The 26,211-nt window shown below is 42.6% G+C and overlaps 1 protein-coding gene across 4 annotated transcripts in view; it reads left to right on the top strand.

The window, feature by feature from the left end:
- The window catches only part of obscn (obscurin, cytoskeletal calmodulin and titin-interacting RhoGEF), a 435,173-nt gene that overhangs the window by 26,401 nt on the left and 382,561 nt on the right, over positions 1-26,211 (top strand). For all 4 annotated transcript variants that reach the window (XM_033043588.1, XM_033043597.1, XM_033043606.1 and 1 more), the window contains exons 5-6: positions 16,360-16,665; positions 19,966-20,232. In XM_033043588.1, the coding sequence (XP_032899479.1) occupies positions 16,360-16,665; positions 19,966-20,232 (573 nt within the window). The remainder of the gene's footprint in view (positions 1-16,359; positions 16,666-19,965; positions 20,233-26,211) is intronic.

The following is a 26,211-nucleotide window of genomic DNA, read 5'->3' on the forward strand; positions in this document are numbered from 1 at the left end:
CACTCTAAAGTAATTTGTTTAACCTATCTTGATAGGATGACTCTCGCATCCTAAGAATTACTCTGGTGTGGAATTAATCCTTTGAATCAGAATTAATCATTTGAATTGCCTCTAATGCTATTATATGTTGTTCTGCTATAACACATGCTTCCATGATCCGAATTGGATATAACATGATTAATGATCAGGGACACTTTGCATTATGTGAGCTGAATTGGTTGTATGTGATATTGATTAAGAACTGGGAAAAAAAGCTATCTTGGAACAAACTGTCTTGGGAGCAAAAACTGTCTAGGGAACATGCAGTAACCTCCCCGCAGTAATCGGACTTTGGTCTGTCAGTTTAATTGTAACGATATTCTATTAAACAATGCAACATAAGCCTTTATCTTACAGTAACAAAACTAAAGTTATAACTATTAAAAATACTTTTATTTGTGAAAATCCTGGAGGAAAAAAAGTGAGCTGAAACTCTCTGGTCCCTAAACCATATTTCCCCGTAAACATAATTGGTTTGAAACATAATTTTACAAAAACTGTATTTTCTTAGAAATGCAAATTTTGTGTTATAACAAAACTACTTGTACATCCTATTTTTCTAGCTAAGAGACCCAAAACTGTCCACAGTATTTCTCGTACTCCAAACCATTTGCAATGATAGCCATCTTAACCACTTTTTGGACCTACCTGCTAACTTTTTGTGATTCATGCAAGAGGACATCTTGTGAAAGGCTTGGATAGAGTGGATGTGGAGAGGATGTTTGCACTAGTGGGAGAGTCTAGGATAAGAGGTCATAGCCTCAGAATTAAACAACGTTCCTTTAGGAAGGAGATAAGAAGGAATTTATTTGGTCAGAGGGTGATGAATCTGTCGAATTCTTTTGCCACAGAAAGATGTGGAGGTCAAGTCAATGGATATGTTGAAGGCAGAGATAGATAGATTTTTTATTAGTATGGGTGTCGGGTTATGGGGGGGAAGGCAGGAGAATGGGGTTAGGATGGAGAGATAGATCAGCCATGATTGAATGATGGAGTAGAGACGTGATGGGCCAAATGGCCTCATTCTGCTCCTATTACTTATGACATTATGACTCATCCAAACTCTACTGATTTGCGGTCTCTCTCTGTTTAGATGTCAATCCACCTTTTGATTCCTTTTAGTGAACTAAATGCGTGATTTCAAATTTCCTTATTACATATAAACATAGAAAATAGGTGCAGGAGTAGGCCATTCGGCCCTTCGAGCCAGCACAGCCATTTAATGTGATCATGGCTAATCATCCACAATCAGTACCCCGTTCCTGCCTTCTCCCCATATCCCTTGATTCCGCTTTCCCTATGAGCTCTATCTAACTGTCTTTTGAATGCATCCAGTGAATCGGCCTCCACTGCCTTCTGAAGATTCCACAAATTCACAACTCTCTGGGTGAAAAAGTTTTTCCTCATCTCAGTTCTAAATGGCCTACCCCTTATTCTTATACTTTGACCCCTGGTTCTGGGCTTCCCCCAACATCGGGAACATGTTTCCGACATCTAGCTTGCCCAATCCCTTAATTTTATATGTTTCTACATTAATTTTATATCTTATCTGTCCAAATATCATCGGCAAACTTGAATTGCTTACATTTCATTTCCCCCTCCGGAGGTCATTAATGTAATTCAAATAGTTAAGGGCCAAAAACGGATCCCTGAAGTATTCCATTCATTGTATTCACCAGCCTAAAAATGATCCATTTATTCCAACACTGTTTTCTATGTGACAGTTAATTTAAAATTCTTAACCATCACGCTTCCTCTTGGCCTCTGAACTTGTGCACCAGCCTCTTATGTGGCAAAATATATTTTGGAAATCTAAATATGATATAACAATGGGTTCCTCTCAATCATTTCCCTGTAATATCCACAAAGATTAAGTAAATTTGTCATGCATAATTTACCTTTTGTAAAACCAAATTTACTAGGTTTGATTAGATGTAGCATTTATAATTGTCATTTGACAGATTCATAAAAATATATCCAGCACAGAAATCTAAGTAACTGTTCAAATGTCTTTGAAATATTGCAATTGTATCTGTTTACATCACCTCTGTTAGCTTGTTCCAGATATATACCAGCCTTTTGGTGTGGAAAAACCAATCCTGCAAATATATTATATTTCGTGCCTCAAAATGTGCTGACTAGTTCTAGACTTCCATGGCCTTGGTAAATAATTCTGACCATCTATCCTACCAATGCACCTAGATTTTATAAACCTTTTAATGATCACCTTTCGGCCTTCTATGTCCGTTGGGAATAAATCCAGCATGTCCAATCTCACAGCTACAGCCCTCCATTCCAGGCAATATGATGAAGATGCATGGAATGAATATCTTCCTGATGAATCTCTTCTGCACACTTTCTATTGCTACTGCATTCTTCATGTGACAGAAGTTGTACACAATACTCTGTGCTCTCACAAATGTTTTGTATAACTGCAGCATGGCATCCAAATTTTATACTCTATGCCGTGGCTTATGAAGGAAATTCTAGTAACCCATGTCACCATTTTCAGGAAGCTGCTGATTTGTGCCCATAGATTTATATTTCCCAAATCTTGGGAATGCTCCACTGTAGCTAATGTTTAGAAAGCTTTTACTTTCTCCTGGTCTCGTTCTCTCGCTCACCACCAGATTGGTCTACCAGCTCTTGCTTTGTTCTCTTTCTACCTGTCTCTTTCTTAGCTCTTGTTGTTATCTTTGCTTTTCCTTTTAAGCCCATCTCTAGTCTTTGCAATGGTTGTGCAACTGTTCTTGTAAAAATGTCTCTCCATTGTCTAGGATTAAAGATAATGAGTATGAAACCAAGTTATGAAGAGTGTGGTTCGGTATAAGATTTTTTTTTCTCCATCCATTCTTGTGGGGAAATAATTTTCTTCCACTAAGCACTGGAAAGATTGATGGAATTTACTGGTCTTGAAACATAATTTTTCCCCTAAATTTATTATGTACTCTTTGGTAGCAATCTTATTGCTGAGATGCACTCTTTGTAACTTGGTTTCATAATTACGTCCAATCTATCAATTTGCATATATTCAAACTACTTGTTAATAATATTATTTCTGCCACCTCATCAGCTGCTGAAACTTTCATCCATGTCACTAATATTCAACTATGACTATGTAAGTGATACTAAAGGTCCGTTTTCACATGTAGAGTGTATCTTAGTTGCATTGTAGCCATTGTTGGGTTGGCACATTTTCTCACATGTCATCAACATGTGTATTGGTTATTTGCTGCGGTGATTATGGCTACTGATTTTGTTCTTAATAATTTTGTTAGATGATTTAACATACTGAGGAAGTGTTGCTATTGAAGGCAGTTAATTTTTGTATACTGAGAATAAAAGCAGCAGGTCTGCAGTGAGAATGAGCGTGCAATAGTTTGGGCAGTTTGTAGGTATTCTGACCCATAGTTTTTTTGTTAGATTTGTGAAAGTTGACAATATGTAATGGTTAAAAGTTTTAATTGGCAGCTATTCGCATTTGTTTCTTGTAGTGATGGAGGTGGTGGATTTCTGACAGGAGGTGGTTGGTGCAATATATTAATTTTCATTACAATAGTATAGAAGCTAATTAGGATACAGTGCATAAAGAAAGGTGCATGTAGATTGTCTCTGCATAGGATGTTATTTCCTGTCATCTGATGGAAATGGACCATCACGGAGGCATGATCATTCCATGGCGTCCGTAAAGGTCGACCATATATGATTTCCGCAGGTGTTATTCATGCCATACCAGAAGGAGTGGTCCGTATCTGGAAAAGAGCTACAGGAAGCAGTTTTAACCATGTTGAGCCAGTCTGTGCCACTAATTTTGCTAATTTGGTTTTCAAAGTCTGGTTTGCTCGTTCCATCAATCCGGCGACCTAAGGTCGATACGCACAATGGAGCTGTTAATGTATCTGTAATTGTTGGCACATTTCTTTGTTTATAGCTGCAATAAAATGAGGACCATTATCTGAACTTAAACGTGCAGAAACACCGAATCATGGTATGATTTCGCGTAACAATATTTTTACAACGGTAGAGGCCAGTGGTCGGATATGCTTCAATCCATTTAATTTGTCCACATGGTTTCACACACAGATGGTACTGGCGGTGTTAGGGGATCAGCCCAGCGGCAGGCACGCAGCAACTGCAGTTTTATACAGCGCAGTAACGCCCCAGATACATGATTTATTAACAACACCTTTGCATTTGCTCATTTTACAATCCCTGATTCTGTCTATTGCAATAAACTCACATCCTTTGTAAAATCTGTTACACACAGAATCTTTCAAACATCACCCATTCAGTCCCTTGAATCTTTTATATTTCCTCTTGGTCTGATTCATTCAAAAACATAATGCTACCACACCCATGAGAGGTGCTTACGCTAACTATCCATTTACTAAAGACATCAACAATTACAAGAACATACCTATAACACTGACATCTTTCCAACTCAATGTAGTCCATTTGAAAGGTCTCAAAGGGACCTGCTAGTAAAGGGGTCTTACCTGGTTCCCAGGGCAAGCCCTTACTTGGATTATGCTGCTGGCAAATCAGACATCGCTGGCTGATATGCTGGGACAAGTCCAGAAGTTTTGGATGCCACCAGGTCTCTACAAGTATATCACTTACGGCCTTGGCCGCACAATGAGTTGCAAAGTGTACACATTCAATAACCCACAACGCAAGCTCGTCAGACATGCAAGTCTGTCCGGCAGGCATAACCCATAAGCTAGTGACAGGATTGTACACACAACCCTGGTCCTGCCACATCTGTTTTACCTGTGCAGGAGCGTCCTGTTTTTGAAGTACTTCTTGGATGGTTGGCATTCCTTTTTCCGATGGAGACTTATTCCTAGTATAGATTTTAGCCTGCCTCATCATGCGGGGCACAACAATTTGGTGACTCCTAAAAGCTTTCTTAGCTACCTCGTCGGCAAGGCGATGTCCTATGTCTCTGGGGCTTTGGCCTATAGTATGGGCTCTAACTTTGATAACAGCATGCTGACTAACTGAATGGCCTGTAGCAAATTAGAAACCAATTTTTGTGAGATATCACTGTCCCTTCGCCTTCTTGTGTATGGCATGCACAGCCTAAAGTTGTAGGACAACTTGTTCTATTTGATTGTGCACGCCAGGTTGATTGCATTCGTTGAAACAGGGCGGACCACGTGAAGGTTGCAATCTCCCACCCCATCACTGTCCCTGAAGAGGTTAGAAACCCCCCCCCATTCTTCCGTAATTGTTCGTAATCATGAACCATTCCAAAAGCATATTGGGAGTCAGTGTAAATATTTGCAGGTAGTCCTTCGGCCAGGGTGCAGTCTCTAGACAGCGCAAATAATTTGGGTTGCTCACATATTCGTTTTTTACCTTTACCTGGGCTTCCCTGTCTCCAATAGGACAGTTTTTCCAAAAGGCTTTCACAGCTCTTGACATGCGGGCCAGTGAAGACTCTGACCAGTCCATATTATTGGTTTTAATAGTCATTGCGATGCTGGAAGGCAAACAGTTCATAAGCATAGTACAAAACTGTGGCGAGTCATTTCCTTGCTGATACTGAGTGCCACCTGACTGGTTGCCATAGATGGTTTTAAACCTTTCCAGAAAATCTTCTGCAGCCTCTCCTTCCTCTGGTTTCATATCCAAAACCTTTGATATATCGATTGGCTGCTGGAGAGCGAGGCCCACGACTGCCAACATAAGCTGTAATCGATCCTCATTGTTACCTGCCCTTGGTTGCGCCGCCTCTAGGGCTGCGTGGTTGTTATAGGTTAAGTGAACCAAGAATCTGGCATAATCGCTGTTAATACTTGCTGAACTAGTACCCTTAAAACTCGGGAATCAGCCTGATATACGGATATCGTTGTTCTTAAAAATTCAATGATAGCTTGTGGATTCTGATTCTTATTAGGCACTCCCAACAAAATTGCCAGCTTATTTGGTTTCCACGGCAGCCACACATTTATCATGGCTGTTTCGCCGTTGTCTTGTTGGTTGGGTGGAGGAGGTATTAGGGCTCTGAGGTTAGGGACCGTTCTGACAGGATATTGGCGCATGGAGGATGCTTTTTATTCCGTCTATTTGTCTCGACCAGTTTCTCAAACTCTGTCTCGGAACTGCTTGACGGTATTTGAAATTTCAGCACCCTCCCTCGTTGTTTCTGGGGTTAGGCTTTCTCAGCCAAATGCTCCCTTCTATAGTCCCAACTGTGTGACCTTTCGTCCAGTTCTTCTTGCGCCTGGTCTCTAGACTGGGACCTAGTACGCCATGCTACGGGGTCTGTAAACTGGGGCTTCTCATTTCTTTTTTAGATCTGGTGCCTGGGGTGAGTGCTGTTGAAATCGATTCTTTATTCAGTGCCGAGACTAATCTCTGAACCTTCCAACACAGAGCTGAAAGCTCCAGGGCAGGTCCAAATAATTAATAACTTTGGTACTAACTTAACACATTATATAGGTATTAGACAATGATGGTACAGAAGGTGTGGCAAACTATTAACCAATCATTATGGTTTACATTAGCTTATTTGCATTAACCAATCAACTAAGTCCTTTCCATCAGTTTCGCCACCTGCAACGACGCATTTTTGTGTACCTTCAATTTTCCAGCATCTGCAGTTCCTTCTTAAACTCTTAAGTCCTTTCCAGTGACTGAAACAGTGTAGTCACATGATTTTGTGGTTCTGTGGTTTTCTTTACCCTCTTTGTTCAAAATCATTTTATTTCAATGAAGTAAAACCACAGAAAAATAAATCAATTCTCAGAGACCACCTCTCAGAATATAAAAGACACATCATACAGCAATCACACAATACACATATTTTCACTTTTGGAAAAGAAAGTTATTTCTAAAACTTCAGATTTAAACAAAGTCGAATACTTACAATCCTAATTAAAACACAATACACTTCACAAATAATTTCCCTACAACTACATAGTTAAAATACAGTTACTTATGGATTCCAAAGAATAAATATGAGTTTTGCCCCATTCTTACAAAGACAAGTTATTTCTAATCACACAGTTCCCAACTACAAGCACACAAAGGCCATATACTTGTCACACTTGATAAATTATAATTGCTTCTTACCAAGCTCGGGTCTAGTTTCATTCTGAACTACAACCTCCCCCTACTATCTCTGGAGGAAAGGAATGTAAGGCCTCTCTATGACTTCTTACTAATAGCATTCCACACAGCAAATGGAAGATTACTATATGCAGACCCCAATTGTTTGGCTTAGATCAAAACGGAGTTACTTTCTCAGTTTTCTATAAACATAAGAAATCATCCTTATATAAAGGTCACACAACCATCACCTATGCCTTATCTCTTATCTCAACATAAGTACATTTAAAAAGCACAAACCAAATCACAGACTATTATTTAGCCTTGCTGTCTAAAACAACCATAAACCCTCTTTGTGACACTGGAGCTCAGAGATGTGTCACAAAGAAAGAACAATGGTGCCTATGTCCTGGGAAGAGACCCCATTAACAACCTATACTCTAAACACCAAACTAAACCAAATACAACGTCTGACAGCGTGATTATCGCTTCAAAGCAATACACAAAGCTATGCCTATTCAGATCAGCATTTCCATGTTATGATAAGCCATCTATTCTGTGTCTGTTCTTTGTACTTTATTTCTTTGTGGGGACATGAATTTCTGAAAACCCCAACTCCAAGCCCTTCTCTTGCAACTTAACATAGTTTCCCCACACAAAAGTTATTATCTGAGAATTCTATTATATAATATTTCCTCAAATACTCTTGATGCAGTAAACATGTGAATGCTAAAACCAAGTTAAAGCATTCTTCACTGAATTCAGCCCCAAGCCTGAAGAAGGATTTCAGCCCCAAAGGTTGCCTATTTCCTTCGCTCCATAGATGCTGCCACACCAGCTGAATTTCTCCAGCACTTTTGTCTACCCAAGTATAATGTGTTTAATTACCCCCATTTCCTTCTGAGAATTGCCTTGATCACACAGGCTACCCGTTAGCCATTTTAAACATTTCATCTGATATCAAGACACAGTTGGATACAGCAAAAGTGACTGGTTTAGGTAATGTCCAGCTGTTGTGCTGAAGACATGCTCTGGAAACAACTGAGTTGCCTACTGCTGCCTCCATTTTCTTATGTTTTTGTATCAAAGAAAGCAGTGCTTCTCGTGCAGCTGTTCTGATACATTTATAGCACAGGCATATACTTAACATTATGAGAAAATTGCCTGAAAACATGAACAACTAAACCCGAATGAATTCCCACTCCATGAACTATTACCACATCAGAATATTGAGAGTTATCGCAAACAAGATTTTCATTGCAGCTATATTTCACTATAATTGTGCAAATGACAATGGACTTGACGATAATGCTAAGAGCAATTACACTATTCTGCCCAGTTTTGCTTTCTATAGAAACATTTGGCCTCAGATGTTCATGGATGATGTCACAATCTTCAATTCCATTTGCAGCTCCTCAGAAAACGAATAGTCTATGTCCGCAAACAACACAATTCCGCGAGAGGTTTAGGAAAATAGAAACACAACCAATCTATTTGGCCCTTCAAGCCTTTACTGCCTTTTACTGTAATAATGAAAACAATGTCATTTGGTCAGGCAGCATCTATGGAGTATGAGTTAAGGTTTCAGATTGATGGGAAGTTAATGCTTCAGATCAAGCCCATCCAAAGTATCAACATTGTCTAAAGGTTTAGCTGCACCAGCCTTGTAAATAATGTTGAAACAGAAGCAACTTGGGGCTGGCCATTCTGAGTTGATGACACACTTCCCAACACAAGAATTTCCACCATCTACAAAATACGGAAGGGTGAATGAATATTTCCCTCATGCCTGTTTCGGTGTAGTTTCAGCAATACTCAAGATGATATAACCATATAACAATTACAGCACGGAAACAGGCCATCTCGGCCCTTCTAGTCCGTGCCGAACACTTATTCTCCCCTAGTCCTGGATATCCCAGATAGTCCCAGGATATCATCCTGAATAAAGCAACCTGCTTGTCTAACATCTATTCATTCACTTTACTACTGGTGACCTCTACCATCAAAAGGAACAAGAATAATAGGTACAGGGAACACTGCCAAATCCAAGTTTTCCTCCAAGCAGCACATCCTGATTTTGAAATGTATAACCATCATCACCAAGTTTAAATTGTGGAACTTTCTATTCAGCAATATTCTTGTATATGTTCACAGAGGATTTCAGTGGTTCAAGAAAGGGCTCTTGCCAGCAATACCCGACTCCTGAAAAATGAGTAAACAATATCATGGCTGCAGTCTACCATTTATAATGTGCATTAGTCACTCTGACTGCACTTCCTGAATCTATCACAAGCACATAGAACACCATTCCCCGTTGGTTCCCTCCCCTCCAAGTCATTGACTTGGAAGTCTTGCAAGTTCTTCCCCTACAGCATTGTAGAAGTATTTTCACCATAAGGACTGCAATGGTGCAGTAAAACAATTTGTGCAATCTACTCGAGGGCATTTCAGGATGGAAAATAAATGTTAACTGAGATATTTGGTGTTCATTCATGAAGCCCAAGCTATTTTGGGAACAACCATATTATCTTTAGCTATAGGCTCATTTACAGTTGAAAAGCTCAGTGCTGCACAAGGCCCTGTCAATCAGCTGGAAACCTGCCTTCTAGCAGGAGTTTGTCCTCAGGACTTCATAAGATGGCATGTGACAGACGTTCAGTACATAGTATGGCATGTGACAGATGAGCTTGCTAGACATTAAGCCCTTTAAGTCTTCTGCCTTAAATAAAGCAGTAATATGTCACTTCAAAATTAGATTAAATGTTTATTATCATATACATCAGGGTACAATGAAATTCCTTGTTCGCGTGAAACTCACAGAATAAACAACATGCATAGATTCATGATAACAAAAAACTCAACGATGAATGCAAAAACCAGCAAAATCTGAATAGTGCAATAGAATATTAAAGTACATTAATGGAATAACCAAATAAAGGAGCGTTAATGGTAAGACTACATGGCAGTACCTCTGGAAATAAGGTGTGAATGAGGTGATTGATTGAGGAGTCAGAAGGCAATGGGGAATAAGCTTTTCTGAAGTCCAGATGTCTTCTCGCAGAAGGTATAAGAGAAAAAAAGGAACGGTTAGGGTGACTAGCATCCTTGACGATACTTCCAGCCTTCCTGATGGAATGAACTGGATAGAAGAGGGTGACAAGTTTGTGGATGGACTGTGCTGGGTTCATCATTATCTGCAGGTTCAGGCAGTCAAAAGCCAAGCAGTTGCCTTAACCGGTTAAGATAGATCCCGTTAGATTACTTTGAACACAACATCTGCAGAATTTCAAAAGAATCCTGGACATGATGAGACAAGTGTTTAATTGTCATATATACCAGGATCAGAACAATGAAATTCTTACGTGCTGCAGCTTTACAGGCCCATTAATGCACATAGTGTGTATATATACAATGAAATTCCTTGTTCACGTAAATATATATATATAATAATAAATAATAATACACTACATTTTCAGTAAAATTTGTTAATCAGACAATAATAGTGCAAACCGAAGTACATAGTGCAACCACAACTATCCATAGGAGATCATTGCTGAGGTAGGCTTGTGGTTAGAGTTGTGTAGTTTGGTTCTACAGACTGATGGTTGATGGGAAGAAGCTGTTCCTGAACCTGGAGTCCTGGTTCTCAGGCTCCAGTACTTTTGTGGTGATCTGATAAGAATGTGGCCAGGGTAGCTATGAGTCTTTGATGATCTTAAAAAGACAGCACTTCCTGTAGACCACCTAAACGGTCAATAACTGTGACGGACTGGACAGTGTCCCCCACTTTCTGCAGCCTCCTTTGTTCATGGGCATTCAAGTTATTGAACCAGGTGGTGATGCAACCTGTCCGTGCTCACTCTTCTTGCACAAGAGGTTTGATAGAGTATTTGGGGACATTGCCAGGATGGCCCATCAAAGAAGGTATTGTGAAAGAACTAATATTTATAACTAATATAATTAGAACCATGTGACTCGGCTCGCTTATCTTTTAATTTAATGAAATCACCTTTAATTTGAGATTAGTTTATGAGAAATGTTCTTCGTTTTTTCTTCAATGTTAATGGTAATGAAGAAATAATATGGTAGTGACAAATTGCAATGGCAAAATAGCCTCAAGACTCTCTTTACACTAATGACTGATTATACACAGCTTCAATGCCATCTCTTAAGCACACAGAAAAATAGTAAGGCATTTACTACAGTACAGATAAATGTGTCCATACACCATGATATAAATATATACACACATAAATAAATAAACTGGTAAAGTGCAAATAACAGAAAGTGGTTGTTAATAATCAGAGTTTTGTCCGAGCCAGGTTTAATAGCCTGATGGCTGAGGGGAAGTAGCTATTCCTGAACCTGGTTGTTTCAGTCTTCAGGCTCCTGTACCTTCTACTTGAAGGTAGCAGGGAGATGAGTGTGTGGCCAGGGTGGTGTGGGTCTTTGATAATGCTGCCAGCCTTTTTGAGGCAGCGACTGCGATAAATCCCCTCGATGGAAGGAAGGTCAGAACTGGGAAGATGGACTGGGCAGTGTTTACTACTTTTTGTAGTCTTTTCCTCTCCAGGGCGCTCAAGTTGCCGAACCAAGCCACGATGCAACCGGTCAGCATGCTCTCGACTGTGCACCTGTAGAAGTTAGAGAGAGTCTTCCTTGACAAACCGACTCTCCGTAATCTTCTCAGGAAGTAGAGGCGCTGATGTGCTTTGTTGATAATTGCGTTAGTGTTCTCGGACCAGGAAAGATCTTCAGAGATGTGCACGCCCAGGAATTTGAAGTTCTTGACCCTTTCAACCATCGACCCGTTGATATAAATGGGGCTGTGGGTCCCCCTCCTACTTCTTCCAAAGTCCACAATCAGTTCCTTAGTTTTGCTGGTGTTGAGGGCCAGGTTATTGCGCTGGCACCATATGGACAGTTGCTCGATCTCTCTTCTATATTCTGACTCATCCCCATCAGTGATACGCCCCACGATAGTGGTGTCGTCAGCGAACTTAATGATGGAGTTCGCACTGTGGTTCGCTACGCAGTCATGGGTATAGAGTGAGTACAGCAGGGGGCTGAGCACGCAGCCTTGAGGTGCTCCCGTGCTGATTGTTATCGAGGCTGACACATTTCCACCAATACGAACAGACTGTGGTCTGTGGACGAGGAAGTCGAGGATCCAGTTGCAGAGGGATGCGCAGAGACCCAGTTCTGCGAGTTTGGTAACCAGTTTTGAGGGGATGATTGTGTTAAATGCCGAGCTGTAATCAATGAATAACAGCCTGACATATGAGTTTTTGTTGTCCAAGTGGTCCAGTGCGGAGTGGAGGGCCAGCGAGATCGCATCCACTGTTGATCTGTTGTGGCGGTACACGAACTGCAGTGGGTCCAGGTTTTTGTCGAGGTAGGAGTTGATTTGCTCCATAATCAACCTCTCAAAGCACTTCATCACCACCGGCGTTAGTGCCACTGGTCGATAGTCATTGAGGCACGTCACCTTACTCTTCTTGGGCACCGGTATAATTGATGCCCTTTTAAAGCAGGTCGGGACCTCAGAAGTGAGAGGTTGAAAATGTCCGTAAAAACTCCCGCCAGTTGGTCCGCACAGGTTTTTAGAACACGACCGGGTATACCACCAGGACCAGGTGCTTTTCGGGGGTTCACCCCTCTGAAGGATTTCCTGACATCAGCCTCCGTGACTGAGACTGAAATGCCATCACAGCGAATGGGGGATCGGGAAGGCACATCAGTATTCTCACTGTCAAAGCGTGCGTAAAACACATTGAGCTCGTCAGGGAGTGATGTTTCACCGACATTCGAGCTGCCTCCTGGTTTCGCCTTGTAGGAGGTGATTGCATTCAGGCCCTGCCACAGCTGCCGAACATCTGTCTCATCCTCCAGCTTGGAGCAGAAGTCCCTTTTGGCCTTTTTGATGGCCTTACCAAGGTCGTATCTGGTCTTCATGTAGGCCACTGTATCATTGGAGGTGAATGCTCTGTGTCTGGACTTTAGAAGAGTGCGGATCTCAAAGTTCATCCAAGGTTTCTGATTGGGAAACACTCGGAAGGTTTTTACTGACGACACCACTGTGGTTGGCCAAATCACCAGTGGTAATGAGTCTGTACAGGGCAGAGATAGAACACCTGGTTGAGTAGTGTTCCAACATCAACTTCCCACTTAACGTCAACAAGACCATGGAACCGATTGTTGACTTCAGAAAGGCGAGGTCAGGAGACCCTGCACCAATTTTTATTGGTGGGTCAATGGTGGAGGGAGTTAGTAGTTTCAGATTCCTGGGCGTTAACATTTTGATTAACCTGTCTTGGGCCGAGCACATAAAAGTAATCTCAAAGAAGGCTCGCTAGTGCCCCTGCTATCTTAGAAGTTTAAAGCAAGTTGGTACGTCTCCAAATGCCCTGACAAACGTTTACATATATGTAGGAAGAAACTGAAGATGCTGGTTTACACCGAAGATAGACACAAAATGCTCGAATTAAATGCAAAATTCAGGACCCAAAACTTCACCTAACCATTTTCTCCAGAGATGCTGCCTGACCCGTTGAGTTACATTCACTTTTACATGCAATATACTATACTTTAATGCATCCAAACTGTTTACATCATGGTAAAGCAATTCCAAATATCAGAAACATAAGAAGGTGCAGGAAGTGGTGGACTCAACCCAACCCATCACCGGTACAGCCTTCTCCTCCATTGAAAGCATCTACATGAACGCTGCATCAAGAAGGCGGCAACTATCATTAAGGATCCTCACAAGTTGGGCCAGGCCCTGTTCTCATATCCACCATTGGCTAGGGAGTACTGAAGTCCCTCACCATCAATTTCAGGGACAACTACTGTCCTACAACTATGAGGTTTTTGAATGAGCCAACACAACCCTACCCCTACCTTAACAACAAAACCTCTTGCACTACTGTGGACTTGATTTTTTTTTCAAATTATATTTTTGTACTAATGTCTTGCTTTTTGCACATTTTTCTTTCTTTTAGAATTTTTATGTCTAATAAATCTAATTTATGTATGATTTTTGTATAATTTCATTTTTGTATGTTTGTCTGAGTATGTGCCTGTGCTGATGCAAGCAAGATTTTTCATTGTACCTGTACTTCACTGCACTCGAGCATATGACAAGTTAAATGTAGTTCGTGTTTTTTAATACTGTTTTTAACTGTGTATATGGGGGGGAGGGGGAAACTTTAAAAAAATCTCTTCCCTGCACGGGAGACCCAACCTTTTTCCTGTCGGGTCTCTGTTGTCGTTGGGGCCTAGCACCGTGAAGCGGCCTCCAACCGGAACGACCTGGGGGCTCCAGTCGCGGAGCTGCGGACTACTCACCATCGTGGGGCTGGCCGGCTTCGGAGCGTGGGGAGCGGTGGTGGCTCGCTGCTGCGACCCGACTCTGGAGCTCGCAGGCTCCAGCAGCAGACCTGTGGACTGTCGGGATATCGGGAGCTCACGAGTCCGGGCGGAGACTGCTTTTCGGAGCTCCGGCCACGCAACTTCTCCAGCCCATGTCGCGGGGTTGGAACGACCCGGAGCGGGGCCGTGCATCGCCCGGCGCGGCTTTAATGGCCGCGGGACATTCCAGCGCCCACCGGGGGCTCCAACTTCGTGACATTTAGACCTGGAGTGGGGCTGTACATCGCCCGGCGCGGCCTAAAATGGCCGTGGGACTTACCATCGCCCGCCTGGGGCTTCAACATCGGGACAGAAATGGTGCAGGGGAGAGAAAAGACTTTGCCTTCCATCACAGTGAGGAGGAGATTCACTGTGATGGATGGTTCTGTAAATTGAATTGTGTGTATGTCTTGTAGGAATTGTCTTTGTTTGTATGGCTGTGCAAACGGAGTTTCGTTTGAGCCTCACTGAGGTTCAAATGACATGTAATAAATATTGTATTATTGTATTGTAAACTTGAACTTTATTAATACTAACTGAACATATTCCAGGAATTGAGTTGCAATGTTCTGTATTTGTTCAAAAAATAAATTCCTGGCTAGAAATTGTTCCTGTTTTAAAATACAAGGATACAAAGGACATTTATTATCACATACACCAATGGTGTAGTGAAATTTGACTTGCCAATGCAGTACACGAATAAAGATAAGACACAACATTAAAGAATTTAACAATAAACATAAAAACATCCCCCCACAATGGTTCCCACTGTGGGAGAAGGCAGCAAAGTCCAGTCCCATCCCCTGTTCACCCATAGTCGGGGCTATTGTGGCCTCTGCAGTCGCCGCTACGGCAGCCCGATGCTTTAGGCCCTCTTGCCAGGAAGATGGAACTCCGGCATCAGGTGAACACTCCTCAGCGGCCTGAAATGTCTGGAGCGGCCGCTCCCTCCCCGGAGACCGGGGGCACCCAAAGTTCTCAGGCCGCGCTGGTTGGAGCTCCGACTCTGGCGATCTTGGATCCCAGGCTCCACAGTGTTTTAAATCCAGCGCCGCCCGCCCGCGGCTGGACGCTCCGCAGCCACAGCTCCTCGGATGTTGCAGTTGGCGGCCACAGCACTCTGGAGCTTACCGCACGGCGACCCGGTAAGGCATCGCCCGCTCCGTGATGGTGTCCCAGCTCTGTGCCGCCGCCGAAGCTATAGTCCCGGCCGATCCCGACAGGAAACACTGCTCCAGTCCGATGGTAGGCCGCGAGGAAGGGGCGAAGAAGGAGCTCTGAGGGAAGCCGCCTCTCCGACCAGGTAGGGCCTAGGAAATAAAGTCTCCCCCTTCCCCTCCCCCCCACCCACTACATAAAAGACTAGAAGACCTCCAAAACAAACACTTTAACTCACTAAAAATAAAATAAAATGGTGAAAAGACTAACAGCTGCTGGCAGGGCAGCCATACCCGACGGCGCCCCCCTATGGAAGAGGTGAGTAAGAGGTGAGTAAAATGGTGAGTATCAGGTCAGCTATACTATGCCTGCTATTTGATTGCAATAATGTCAGTGAAATTAAATATCATATGTTGTGTAGAATGGGCAGTGAATACAATATTTGTCAACATCACTTGGTATATTTCTCTACCAGTCTATTTCAAGGTAGCTTCAAATTATTTGCAATGTTGCGATCGTCTGTTATTAAGTCTGTTATTAAGTTTCACCTTTAATCAGAAGTTTAATATGAACTACTCAAGATTTTGAGAGTTTCAGTAGAATTTAAACAAGGATTTCAACTGTGCTTGCCTACTTTCAAGTTTTATTTTGTATTTCTTGGGTTCTGTCAGTAATATCTTTGTATGTTTCTCCCAGCTCCCCGGAAAGTTCCACCACATCCCCCAGTCAACCCTGTTGTTAAAGAAAAAACGGAAACATCTGTTACTTTGGTTTGGTCACTGCCTCAAGATGTACCACCTGCCCCTGTGACTGGGTACATCGTAGAAAGAAAGAAAATAGAAAGCAGTACCTGGACAAGGTGTCATACTTCAGAAAAGATAGAGGCACAAGAGTTCACAGTAAGGGGCTTGCCAGAAGGAGCTATTTATCAGTTCAGAATTAGTTCTGTAAACAACTTTACTCAGAGTGAATACTTAACAATCCCAGGAACCTTTTCCATTGGTGAGTATCGTCTTTCTCTTTCTTCGTGCATAATTCTCTATTATTGGACATTTATCTCTGCTCTTTTCTTTAATTCATTTTAAAATAGATGACAAATTTCATAGTCAGAAGAATTACAACTCAGAAGATGCCACTCAGGCAGTCCTGTGCAAGCCTCACTCTCTGTCATCCTCGTAGGATCTTGCAGAGGTGTGCGAAAGGAAATAGATAGGGGGAGCACAAAGAGTCTTTTCCCAGAATAGGGGAATCAAGAATAGCAGGCATAGATTGGTGAATGGGAAAATATTTAATAGGAACCAGAGGGGCACCTTTTTCCACACACATGGTGGTGGGACGTTCCAGTGGTAGTAGTTGAGGCAGGAACAATAAGAATATTTAAACAATATGTGGACAGTACACAGATAGGAAAGGTTTAGAGGGATATGGGCAAAGGTGGATAACTGGGAATATTTGATGGGATATCTTGGTCAACGTAGATAAGTTGGGCTGAAGGGCCGGTTTCCATGCTGTATGACTGACTCGTAGGATTGCAGGGTTTTCCCTTTCTAGCAAGAATATTTCTATGTAACAAATACACAATACCTGGAATCATCAATCTACCTGTTGACATGTTTTAGTCAACATAAAAAAAAACATATCTTACCTCATAAAAAATGCTATAGCTTTAAAACATTTTAATGATCTTGGACTTGAGGATCGTTTTTGTCCGCAGTGCCCCCACTGCCTCATGTCTAATGTGAGTTAAAATCATCATGTAATTGCAGAACCCAACTCTGTATAATTCTTTGTTTTAGGCTCTGTTGAAAATTCTCCATTCCATTATGAACAAAGATGCTCCTTTTAACACCTGCCAGGGTTGCATCAGACCGTGTGGAGTTCATATTTTGATATGTTCCAAATTATTTGTGCATATGAGGCTGTGAACTGAATGGGTTTTGAACATTGAAACACCCTAAACCACTGGGTTATGATCTGCTTTGGTCTTAACTATAGGATAACCTAATTTCACTTGGTCCGCAGCCTTCCTTTTTCCATATTTGTTCTTTTGTATTTTCCTTAATAATTCCACCTAGCAGCTGAACCTCACGTCAAAGTTGACAGGAGGCTCTGTGACAGCAAACAACACTCCAGGATAGTGTTTTGCCTCTCTGGTGCCAGTGTGACAGGGTTCAGGATGTCTCCAAGCAGCTGCAGAATATTCTTAAGGGGGAGGGGGAGGGGGAGCAGCCAGAGGTAATTCTGCACATTAGCAAAATGACATGGGTATGAGGTCCTGCAGAGTGAATACAGGGAGTGAGCGAAAGGTTAAAATGCAGGACCTCGAGAACAGTAATCTCCAGATTGTTCCCAATTCACATGCTAGTGAGGGTAAGAACAGGAAGATGGGACAGGAGAATGCGTGGCTGAGCAGTTGGTTTAGGGGGCGATTCAGATTTTTGACCAGTACAAGAGGGACAGGTTGCTCCTGAACAAGAGGGGAAACAATGTCTTGGTGGATAGGTTTGTTAGTGCTACTTGGGATAGTTTAGACTAGATTGTCTTTGGAACAGAATCCAAAGCAGGAGTGAGGCATTTGAGAGACTGGAAGCTGATTAGATCAAAATCTGTAGACAGAATAGGCAGGAGCACGGCAGGGAGCGAGGAAAGACTATTGGATTAACTTGCATCTATTTCAATGCGAGAAACCTGATGGGGCGTTAAGGCAGATGGATCTGTGCAAGGGATATGGCTGGTAGCTTAACGTTCCAGGGTGCAGGTGCTGCAGGTGAGATAGAGGTGTGAGTAAAAGAGGAGGGGAGTTGGTTTACTGAATAAGGAGAACGTCACAGCAGCCATATGAGATGACATTACTGATGGTTCATCCGGTGAAGCTACATGGGTGGAGCTGAGAAATAAAAAGGGGTTGGTTACTTTGTTGGGAGTGTACTATGATTCCCCCAAATAGTCAACAGGAATTAGAAGAACAAATATGCTGGGAGATTCTATTGTTTTGACCCACAGCCAAGCAGCAATTTTAAGGATGCAGCACAGAAATGGGCCCTTTGGTGACCTTTTTAAAAAATCTGTCTACACTAATGATATTTGCCAAGATTATGACTGTATCTATCTATGCCTTACCTTGTAAACGTACAGGCATGTGTACGTTTATAGGCCTCATTAATTTAGTAATTATATCTGATTCCATTACCTCTTCGTAGCCTATTCTAGATGACAACCACTCTCTGTATGAAAAATCCTACCCCTAAAATTCCTTTTAAAATTCCTTCCTCTCATCTCTCCTTCTGTTTTTGGTATACCCTCCATGGGAAAATGAATTTAACTATCTACCCTATCTATGCCTGTAAACATGTTATTTATTTATCTCAGGCCAGTCTTCCTTAGTCTTCTTCGTTCCTAATTTATTTAATCTCTCTCCATAGCTTAAATCTCCCAACCCATGCAATATCCCAATGGTTATCATCTGCACTCTCTCTTGAGCACAACCATATTCTTCTTAGAGTGGTGATCTGAACTGCAACAATACTCCATGTGGTCTAACCGGTATTTTGTAAAGTTACAACATAACGATCCAATTACATTACCTATGAAGGCAAGCATGCCATATGCCATCTTCACTACTCTATTGACATGTGTTGTCACTTTTAGGGGACTATGGACTTGAATGTCCAGGTCTCTCTATTCATCCACAATCTTTGGTACCCTACTATTTACTGTACATGTTCTACCCATATTTGACCCAAAATACATCACCTCATACTTATGAATAAATTGCATCTGTCAAAGCTTTGTCTACTTTCCATCTGATATATCACCTGTTGCAGCCGAAAACAAGTTGCACCTGTTGCGCTATCACAGTACCTATAATTTTTATTTCATCTCCAAATTTACTAATTACATACCCCTCATGTTCATATACAGGTTGTTAATATATACCACAAACACCAAAGGACATAGAATTGATCTCTGAGGTCACGATCTATTACAGACTTCCACTCAGAAAAATATCCTTCAACCACTACCACTGCCCCCTATCACTAAGCCAATTTTGGATCAAAATGTACAAATCTAGGATGGAGGATTTCAGTAAAGATAATTTCATTGTAAATTGAGAATTCACCAATAAATTGATTGAAAAATTAGACCCACGGAAAATATCGTCATTATACATATAATGATCTGGAAATGTATCGAATAGATTAAAATATTGATAGTTATTTAGTTTTTTTAGTTTCTTAGTAAGATGAATATAATGTGATTTGAAGGCCATGGCTAACAATGAAATGTTTTTTGTTCTGTCAGAACCTAGAATTTCCATTGAGAAACCACTGCAAAATGTTGAAGCACCAGCTGGTGATGATGCTACTTTCAACATTGAATTATCTTCTGTTGCTCCGGGAACATGGTTCATGAAAGGAAAAGCTGTACAAAACTGTGATAATTACAAAATAGAGAGAACAAAAAATGTGCACACATTAATTATTAAACAAGTGAGGTCTTTGGACAATGAAGCAGAAGTGAAGTTTATAGCTCGCAACGCTGAAAGCACTGCTAAATTAAGAGTGAAAGGTGAGCATTATTCTGGATGGTTGCTGGTGATTTTGAGTTTCTTATTATTCCACTATTATTTGCTCAAAATATATATCCTTAATGCATTTCTATCCTAATATAAAAGTGTAAAATTTTATATTGAGTGCTTTGTTTTGTGATATATGTATACGACATGGACATAAATGTAGATGGATTGATTAGTAAGTTTCGGGGCGGAAATCACTATAAAAACATGAGGGGGACACACAATTACTTGGTGGCCACGCGCGCGCACACACACACACACATACACACGCGCGAGACTTCGGCCGTGGGCCCTGTGGACGGTAACCAGGGCAGGATTTACATATAAGCTTCACAAGCTTAAGCTTTGGGCATCGAGATCTAGGGGGGTCTCGGCAGGGCCGGATTTACCTATAGGCTTCATAGGCTGAAGCCTAGGGCCTCAAAATCTAGGGGGCCTCTGGCCAAGGTGTTTTTTTCCCCAGAGTAAAAAAAATCCCGAGGGAAAAAAAAAAAATTGGAGCGCTATCACTTTGACGGAAATTACTCGAAATTCTGGTTACGGCCCGCTGGAAGGTTTGGGGGAAAAAATTGCGACCATCCGCGCCTGCGCAATTGGGGGAAGCCGGTGACGCAGTAGCGATGCAAAATGACGCTTTCTCTCCGCACTGTCTCTCCGCTCAGTGAGCCCGAGCGGGTTCAGATCTCCATTTGCACTCCACACAATCACCTCGATGCCTCGTATCTACTAAAGATCCTAGGTGCCCACTCCAGGTAAGTAGTGGAATATTGCGTTGCGGGAGTGCCCATTTCTCCGGGCTGAGGGGGGTGGGGGGCTGCGGTGTCTGCGGTGTGAATCGGAGCCTCGCTGCGTGGGAGGGAGAGGGAGGGAGAGAGAGGGGGGGATGTTAGAGGGGGAAAGGGGGGGTTGAGACAGAGGGGGAGAGAGAGGGGGGAGGGGGGGAGGGAGGGGGGAGAGGGAAAGGGGGATTATCTTTAGTGAGATTCCAAAATTAAGGTAGGTTTTAGAGCAATTATATTTTCTCCTCCATATGAATAATATCAAGCATAGAAACATAGAACATAGGTGCCCTTCGAGCCAGCACCGCCATTCATTGCGATCTTGGCTGATCGTCCCCTATCAATAACCCGTGCCTGCCTTCTCCCCATATCCATTGACTCCACTAGCCCCCAGAGCTCTATCTAACTCTCTCTTAAATCCAGCCAGTGATTTGGCCTCCACTGCCCTCTGTGGCAGGGAATTCCATAAATTCATAACTCTCTGGGTGAAAAGGTTTCTTCTCACCTCAGTCTTAAATGACCTCCCCTTTATTCTAAGACTGTGGCCCCTAGTTCTGGACTCGCCCAACATTGGGAAATTTTTTCCTGCATTCTAGCTTGTCCAGTCCTTTTATAATTTTATTTGTTTCTATAAGATCCCCCTCATCCTTTTAAACTCCAGTGAATACAAGCCTAGTCTTTTCAATCTTTCCTCATATGACAGTCCCGCCATCCCAGGGATCAATCTCGTGAACCTACGCTGCACTGCCTCAATCACAAGGATGTCCTTCCTCAAATTAGGAGACCAAAACTGTACACAATACTCCAGATGTGGTCTCACCAGAGCCCTATACAACTGCAGAAGAACAATTGGAACTGCTTTCTTTTCCTTGATAACAATACTGAAAAATATGTATTCCATAGTTTGCGACTTTCATTTTGCATCATTTTTAATGTGCACACACTAACACAGTCGAACAGTAACAGGCAATCAAATCAACACACAAAACATTTTCTAAAAAAAGGTTTTATTTACTGCAAAACTTACGGTATTTTATTTGCAGTGTTTGCATGCTCCTTTATAACATTTTACATAACATTTTACAGTACAACTTGATTATTAAAACAAGGACAGCTTCAATTCTTGATTTAAAAAAATGTATACAACAATGACCCCAATCATACCATTCCAACCACTCATTACTCTTGACTCAACCAAAATTATTTCTGAAATATTGGTCATAAATTTGGTGCAGAAATGCTCCAAAATAAGGCTCAGAATGCACCAGAGAGCGTCTAAAACCCCAGAGCTTCCAGGGTCCGGCCACAAGGGTCTTTTAGCTTCGCGCTTGTGATGTGCACTGCGTGCACTTATTTCACATAAATTTTTTGTTATCCTGCCATGCCACCCCCCTTTTTGAAAAGCTTCGTACGGGCCTGGTGTATAATATTTTTGACACTGTCAAAGGCCTTTCTTACATATGTTGTCACAGCGTTCTGTAGTCTCTAAACAACACTTCAGTAATTTTCCTTGCCCTCCATTTCAGAATAATAGTGTTTTAAGCCGATAACTCGACACTAGCACTGGCAATAAATAAAAAGCGCAGCTTTCCAGCCTATCTCATAGGCCATGCTCGGCTGCACATGGAGGATTGGGAGGGGCCTCACAAGTGGAATAGCCTAGGGCCTCTCTTCATCTAAATCCGGCCCTGATGGTAACATTGAGAGCTGACCTGGTTGGTGACAGACTGAACTCCAGCAACAGCAGCTTCGTCCGCCCCAAATCGTGGGGCTTCCATTGGCTTCAACATCGGGAGTCTCGATGCAGCAATTTGACCGCGGGGGATGGAAAATACCGCGGCCGATTTTAAGCTGCGATGTAAGGCCCCGCGAACGGGCCGATTCAAGCTCCGCTCGATGATCTTTGATCCACCAGGATGTCTCCCTCCTCCAATCACCGCGCTCTATCCTCAGTCCCACCCCCCCTGCTTCCGCCACTGACCGACACCTCCATCCTTCAATCATCCCGCTGAATCATCATGTCCCGACCCCCCCCCCCCAATTGCCTGCTGACCGACGTCGCGCTCGTCCAATCGGCGCCCTCGATCATCAGTCCCACTATCAGTCCCATCGGTCTCAAAACATGGGTGTGTCGTTCCCCCCCCCCCCCGGATTTCCACCCATGAGTAAGTCTGCAGATGACACAAAAACGGGAGTTGCGGACAGTGAGTGGAAGGTTGTCAAATTATTTAATGGGATATAGATCAGTTACAGAGATGTGCGGAGATGGAGTTTATTCCGAGCAGGTGTGTGTTGTTTCACCATGCGGGCGAATGTGAAGGAAAGACCCTTAATAGCGATGTTACAATACTCGCCTTCAGCGGCAATGCAGTTCTGCCACTGGCCGTGTGCGTGACTTTGGCTCCTTTGTGGGGGGGGATTAAAATGCCGTTTTCTCCTGCCTGTCGGAGTCGAACTTCCTCAGGATGTTAAGCTGCTGAAGAATAATCGATCCGACTTCCGTTCTCGGGAGTTTTTTTTTAAAAATCGCGGGACAATTTAATCCCTGGAGTAAAATAAAAAGCTACTTCTAACGCCGTCAACGCTTACAACGGGACGGATCTCACGTAGGGGATAAAACAAAATGTAAGTCGTAGATTTTACATATAAACTTGCTTCTGAGGATGACTTTAATCAAAATTTCCTTGGTGATAATGTGATTTTGGCCCCATATACGAACCGGCAGTGTTTTTCCTGCTGATATGGGGTTCAAATTCACTGCAACCGCAACGTTCCAATCGATCTCGTTCCACAAAAACCCACTCGCAAGATTATTAAAATGCCCATTAATATACGGGAATTTAACATTAAATTCCTTCCATTTAGCCTATAAATTCATGACAATGAGATTAAAAAATCATGTTATATTGTGAATTCTTGTGTGAATGTTATTTGGACACTTAGGCTATTTGAATGGATAGATGTTTAGATCTAGTAATTGAATTTTGTAATTAGCTACAATTAGGGAACTAACTAATTATATGCTTTAATTTCAGGTCATCCAAGTAAGATTGTTTCATATTTGTTTCAGAATGCTTCAACCTATAATAACTGAAAATTTCATTCAATTCTCTTAATTTTTAAGAAAGTTATGGGCTTTTGACTGTTCTCGATCACAACTTTTGCGTTAAGTCAATGGAAAAGCAATAGGGAACAAGATGCTAATTTCCGAGTATGAAAATGGCCATAACTTTTTTAATACTGAAGATATGAAAGTGAATTAGGTGTCAAATTAAACTTCTTTTATGCTTTATCTGGTGGGATAAATTGCAGACTTGATTTTTTAAATCTCAAAATTTTGTAACATTGCTACCCTTAACAGGCATAAATACACAGAGGGATCTGGGGTTCCCTGAAAGTGGCTGCACGAATAGATAGAGTAGTAAAGAAGGCGTATGGTATACTTGCATTCATCTGTCGGGTCATTGAGTAAACAGTCAGAAAATCGTGTTGAATTTAGACTATTATTTACAGTTCTGGCCGCCACATTAAAGGAAGGATGTGGAAGCTTTGGAGATGGTACAGAATAGGTTAGCCAGAAGGCTGTCTGGATTAGTGAATATTAGTTATAATGAGAAGTTGGACAAGCTTTGAGTGTTTTCTATTGGGCATTGGAGGCTAAGGGAAGATAAGATAGATGTATAAAAAATTAGAGGCATAGATAGGGTAGACAGACAAAAGATTTTTAAGTAAGTGGAAATGTCAAAAATTGGAGGGGATAGCTTTGAGGTCAGAGGAGAACATTTTTAAAGGAGAGGGTATAGCTGTCAGGTCAGAGGAGGAATGTTTGAAGGAGTTGGGAGGGGCGTATTTTTTCACAGACTAATGGGTGCCAGGAGCACATTATCAGGGATTGGGGTGGAAGCAGATATGATAATAGTGTTTAAGTGAATTTTAAATAGGCACATACAGGCAGAGATTTAGTTTATCGACATCATATTGAGCACAAACATAGTGGATATAAGGGCCTGCTCCTGTACTGTATTGTTCTCTGTTCTATGTTTTACATGGCTGTTGATAGTTTCATTGGATTAGCTTGTGCTACACTACTGTTATACCTAAATTTCAATGAAGGCATTAGATACTTGGTAGACCAGAATCCATATCAAATGCTGCAAAGCTGCTCATGATCCAACAAAAATATTTTATAAAGAAACATCAGTTAATCTCTCTTTTCCAAGTCTACCTATACATAATTAAAACTCTGATCTTGTTATCTTCCGGTTTGGCAGTCTTTCTATTTGTGAAAAAATGGTTCGCGATAGCATTATGATTTTTTGCCAGTTCACCCACCGTTCTCCTGTGCTGTGAGTTTCGTTTGGATCGGTTGAATGTCGTAAAAGTTAGCGAGGTTTAAAAATCTTAAAAACCACGCATGCGCAGGTTGATCTCTTCTGCCAGTCTGCGCCGTGCGGATCAGTCTCTTCCCCTGTCACTCCCCTGGATAGTCCGCCCCTTCCTGAGCCATTGCATCTTTATTGGAGCTGAGGGTGGCCAGCGGTCGTTTCCAACCGGACTTTCGGAGGGACCCGAAGCAGCCCAACCCCACCCCAAGCAGCAGCCCCGCCCCAAGCAGCAGCCCCGCCCCAAGCAGCAGCCCTGCCCCAAGCAGTAGCCCAGCGTGGGAGACCTGACCCAGCCCAGCGTGGGAGATCCAGCCCAGCGTGGGAGATCCAGCCCAGAGTCGGAGATGTCGCCGATGTCGGCAAATGGAAAGCGGAGACTCTGATCCCGGCAGAGGAGAACGACCGGCGCCCGCTGTGAGTCCCCATCGCACTGCCACTACCCCTCTGGTCCCCCTCGCTGGCTCCTCCCCCCCCCCATCCTCCGTGATGCCCACCTCTCCCCCATGGCTCTTCCCCTGTTCTTTCTCCGAGGGCACACCCCTCCTTCCCCACAACCCCCCCGCCCCACAATCCCGCCCCCACAGCCACCCCCACAACAACTCCCCCCAACCCCCCGCCCCCACAACCCAGCCCCCACAACCTCCCCTCCCCCCCCCCCCCACCCCCCACCCCCCGCCTACGCAACCCAAGTTGGGAATATTGCGTTGGGAGACCAGGCCCCCCGTGTGACTGGAACCCAAAGGTTCCCACTTAGTCTAGTTAGAATATAAAAGGCTAATATTTTGCAATTAGTTTCTCAATGAGAAAA

This window comes from Amblyraja radiata, chromosome 2 (assembly GCF_010909765.2).
Source record: "Amblyraja radiata isolate CabotCenter1 chromosome 2, sAmbRad1.1.pri, whole genome shotgun sequence".
NCBI lineage: Eukaryota > Metazoa > Chordata > Chondrichthyes > Rajiformes > Rajidae > Amblyraja > Amblyraja radiata.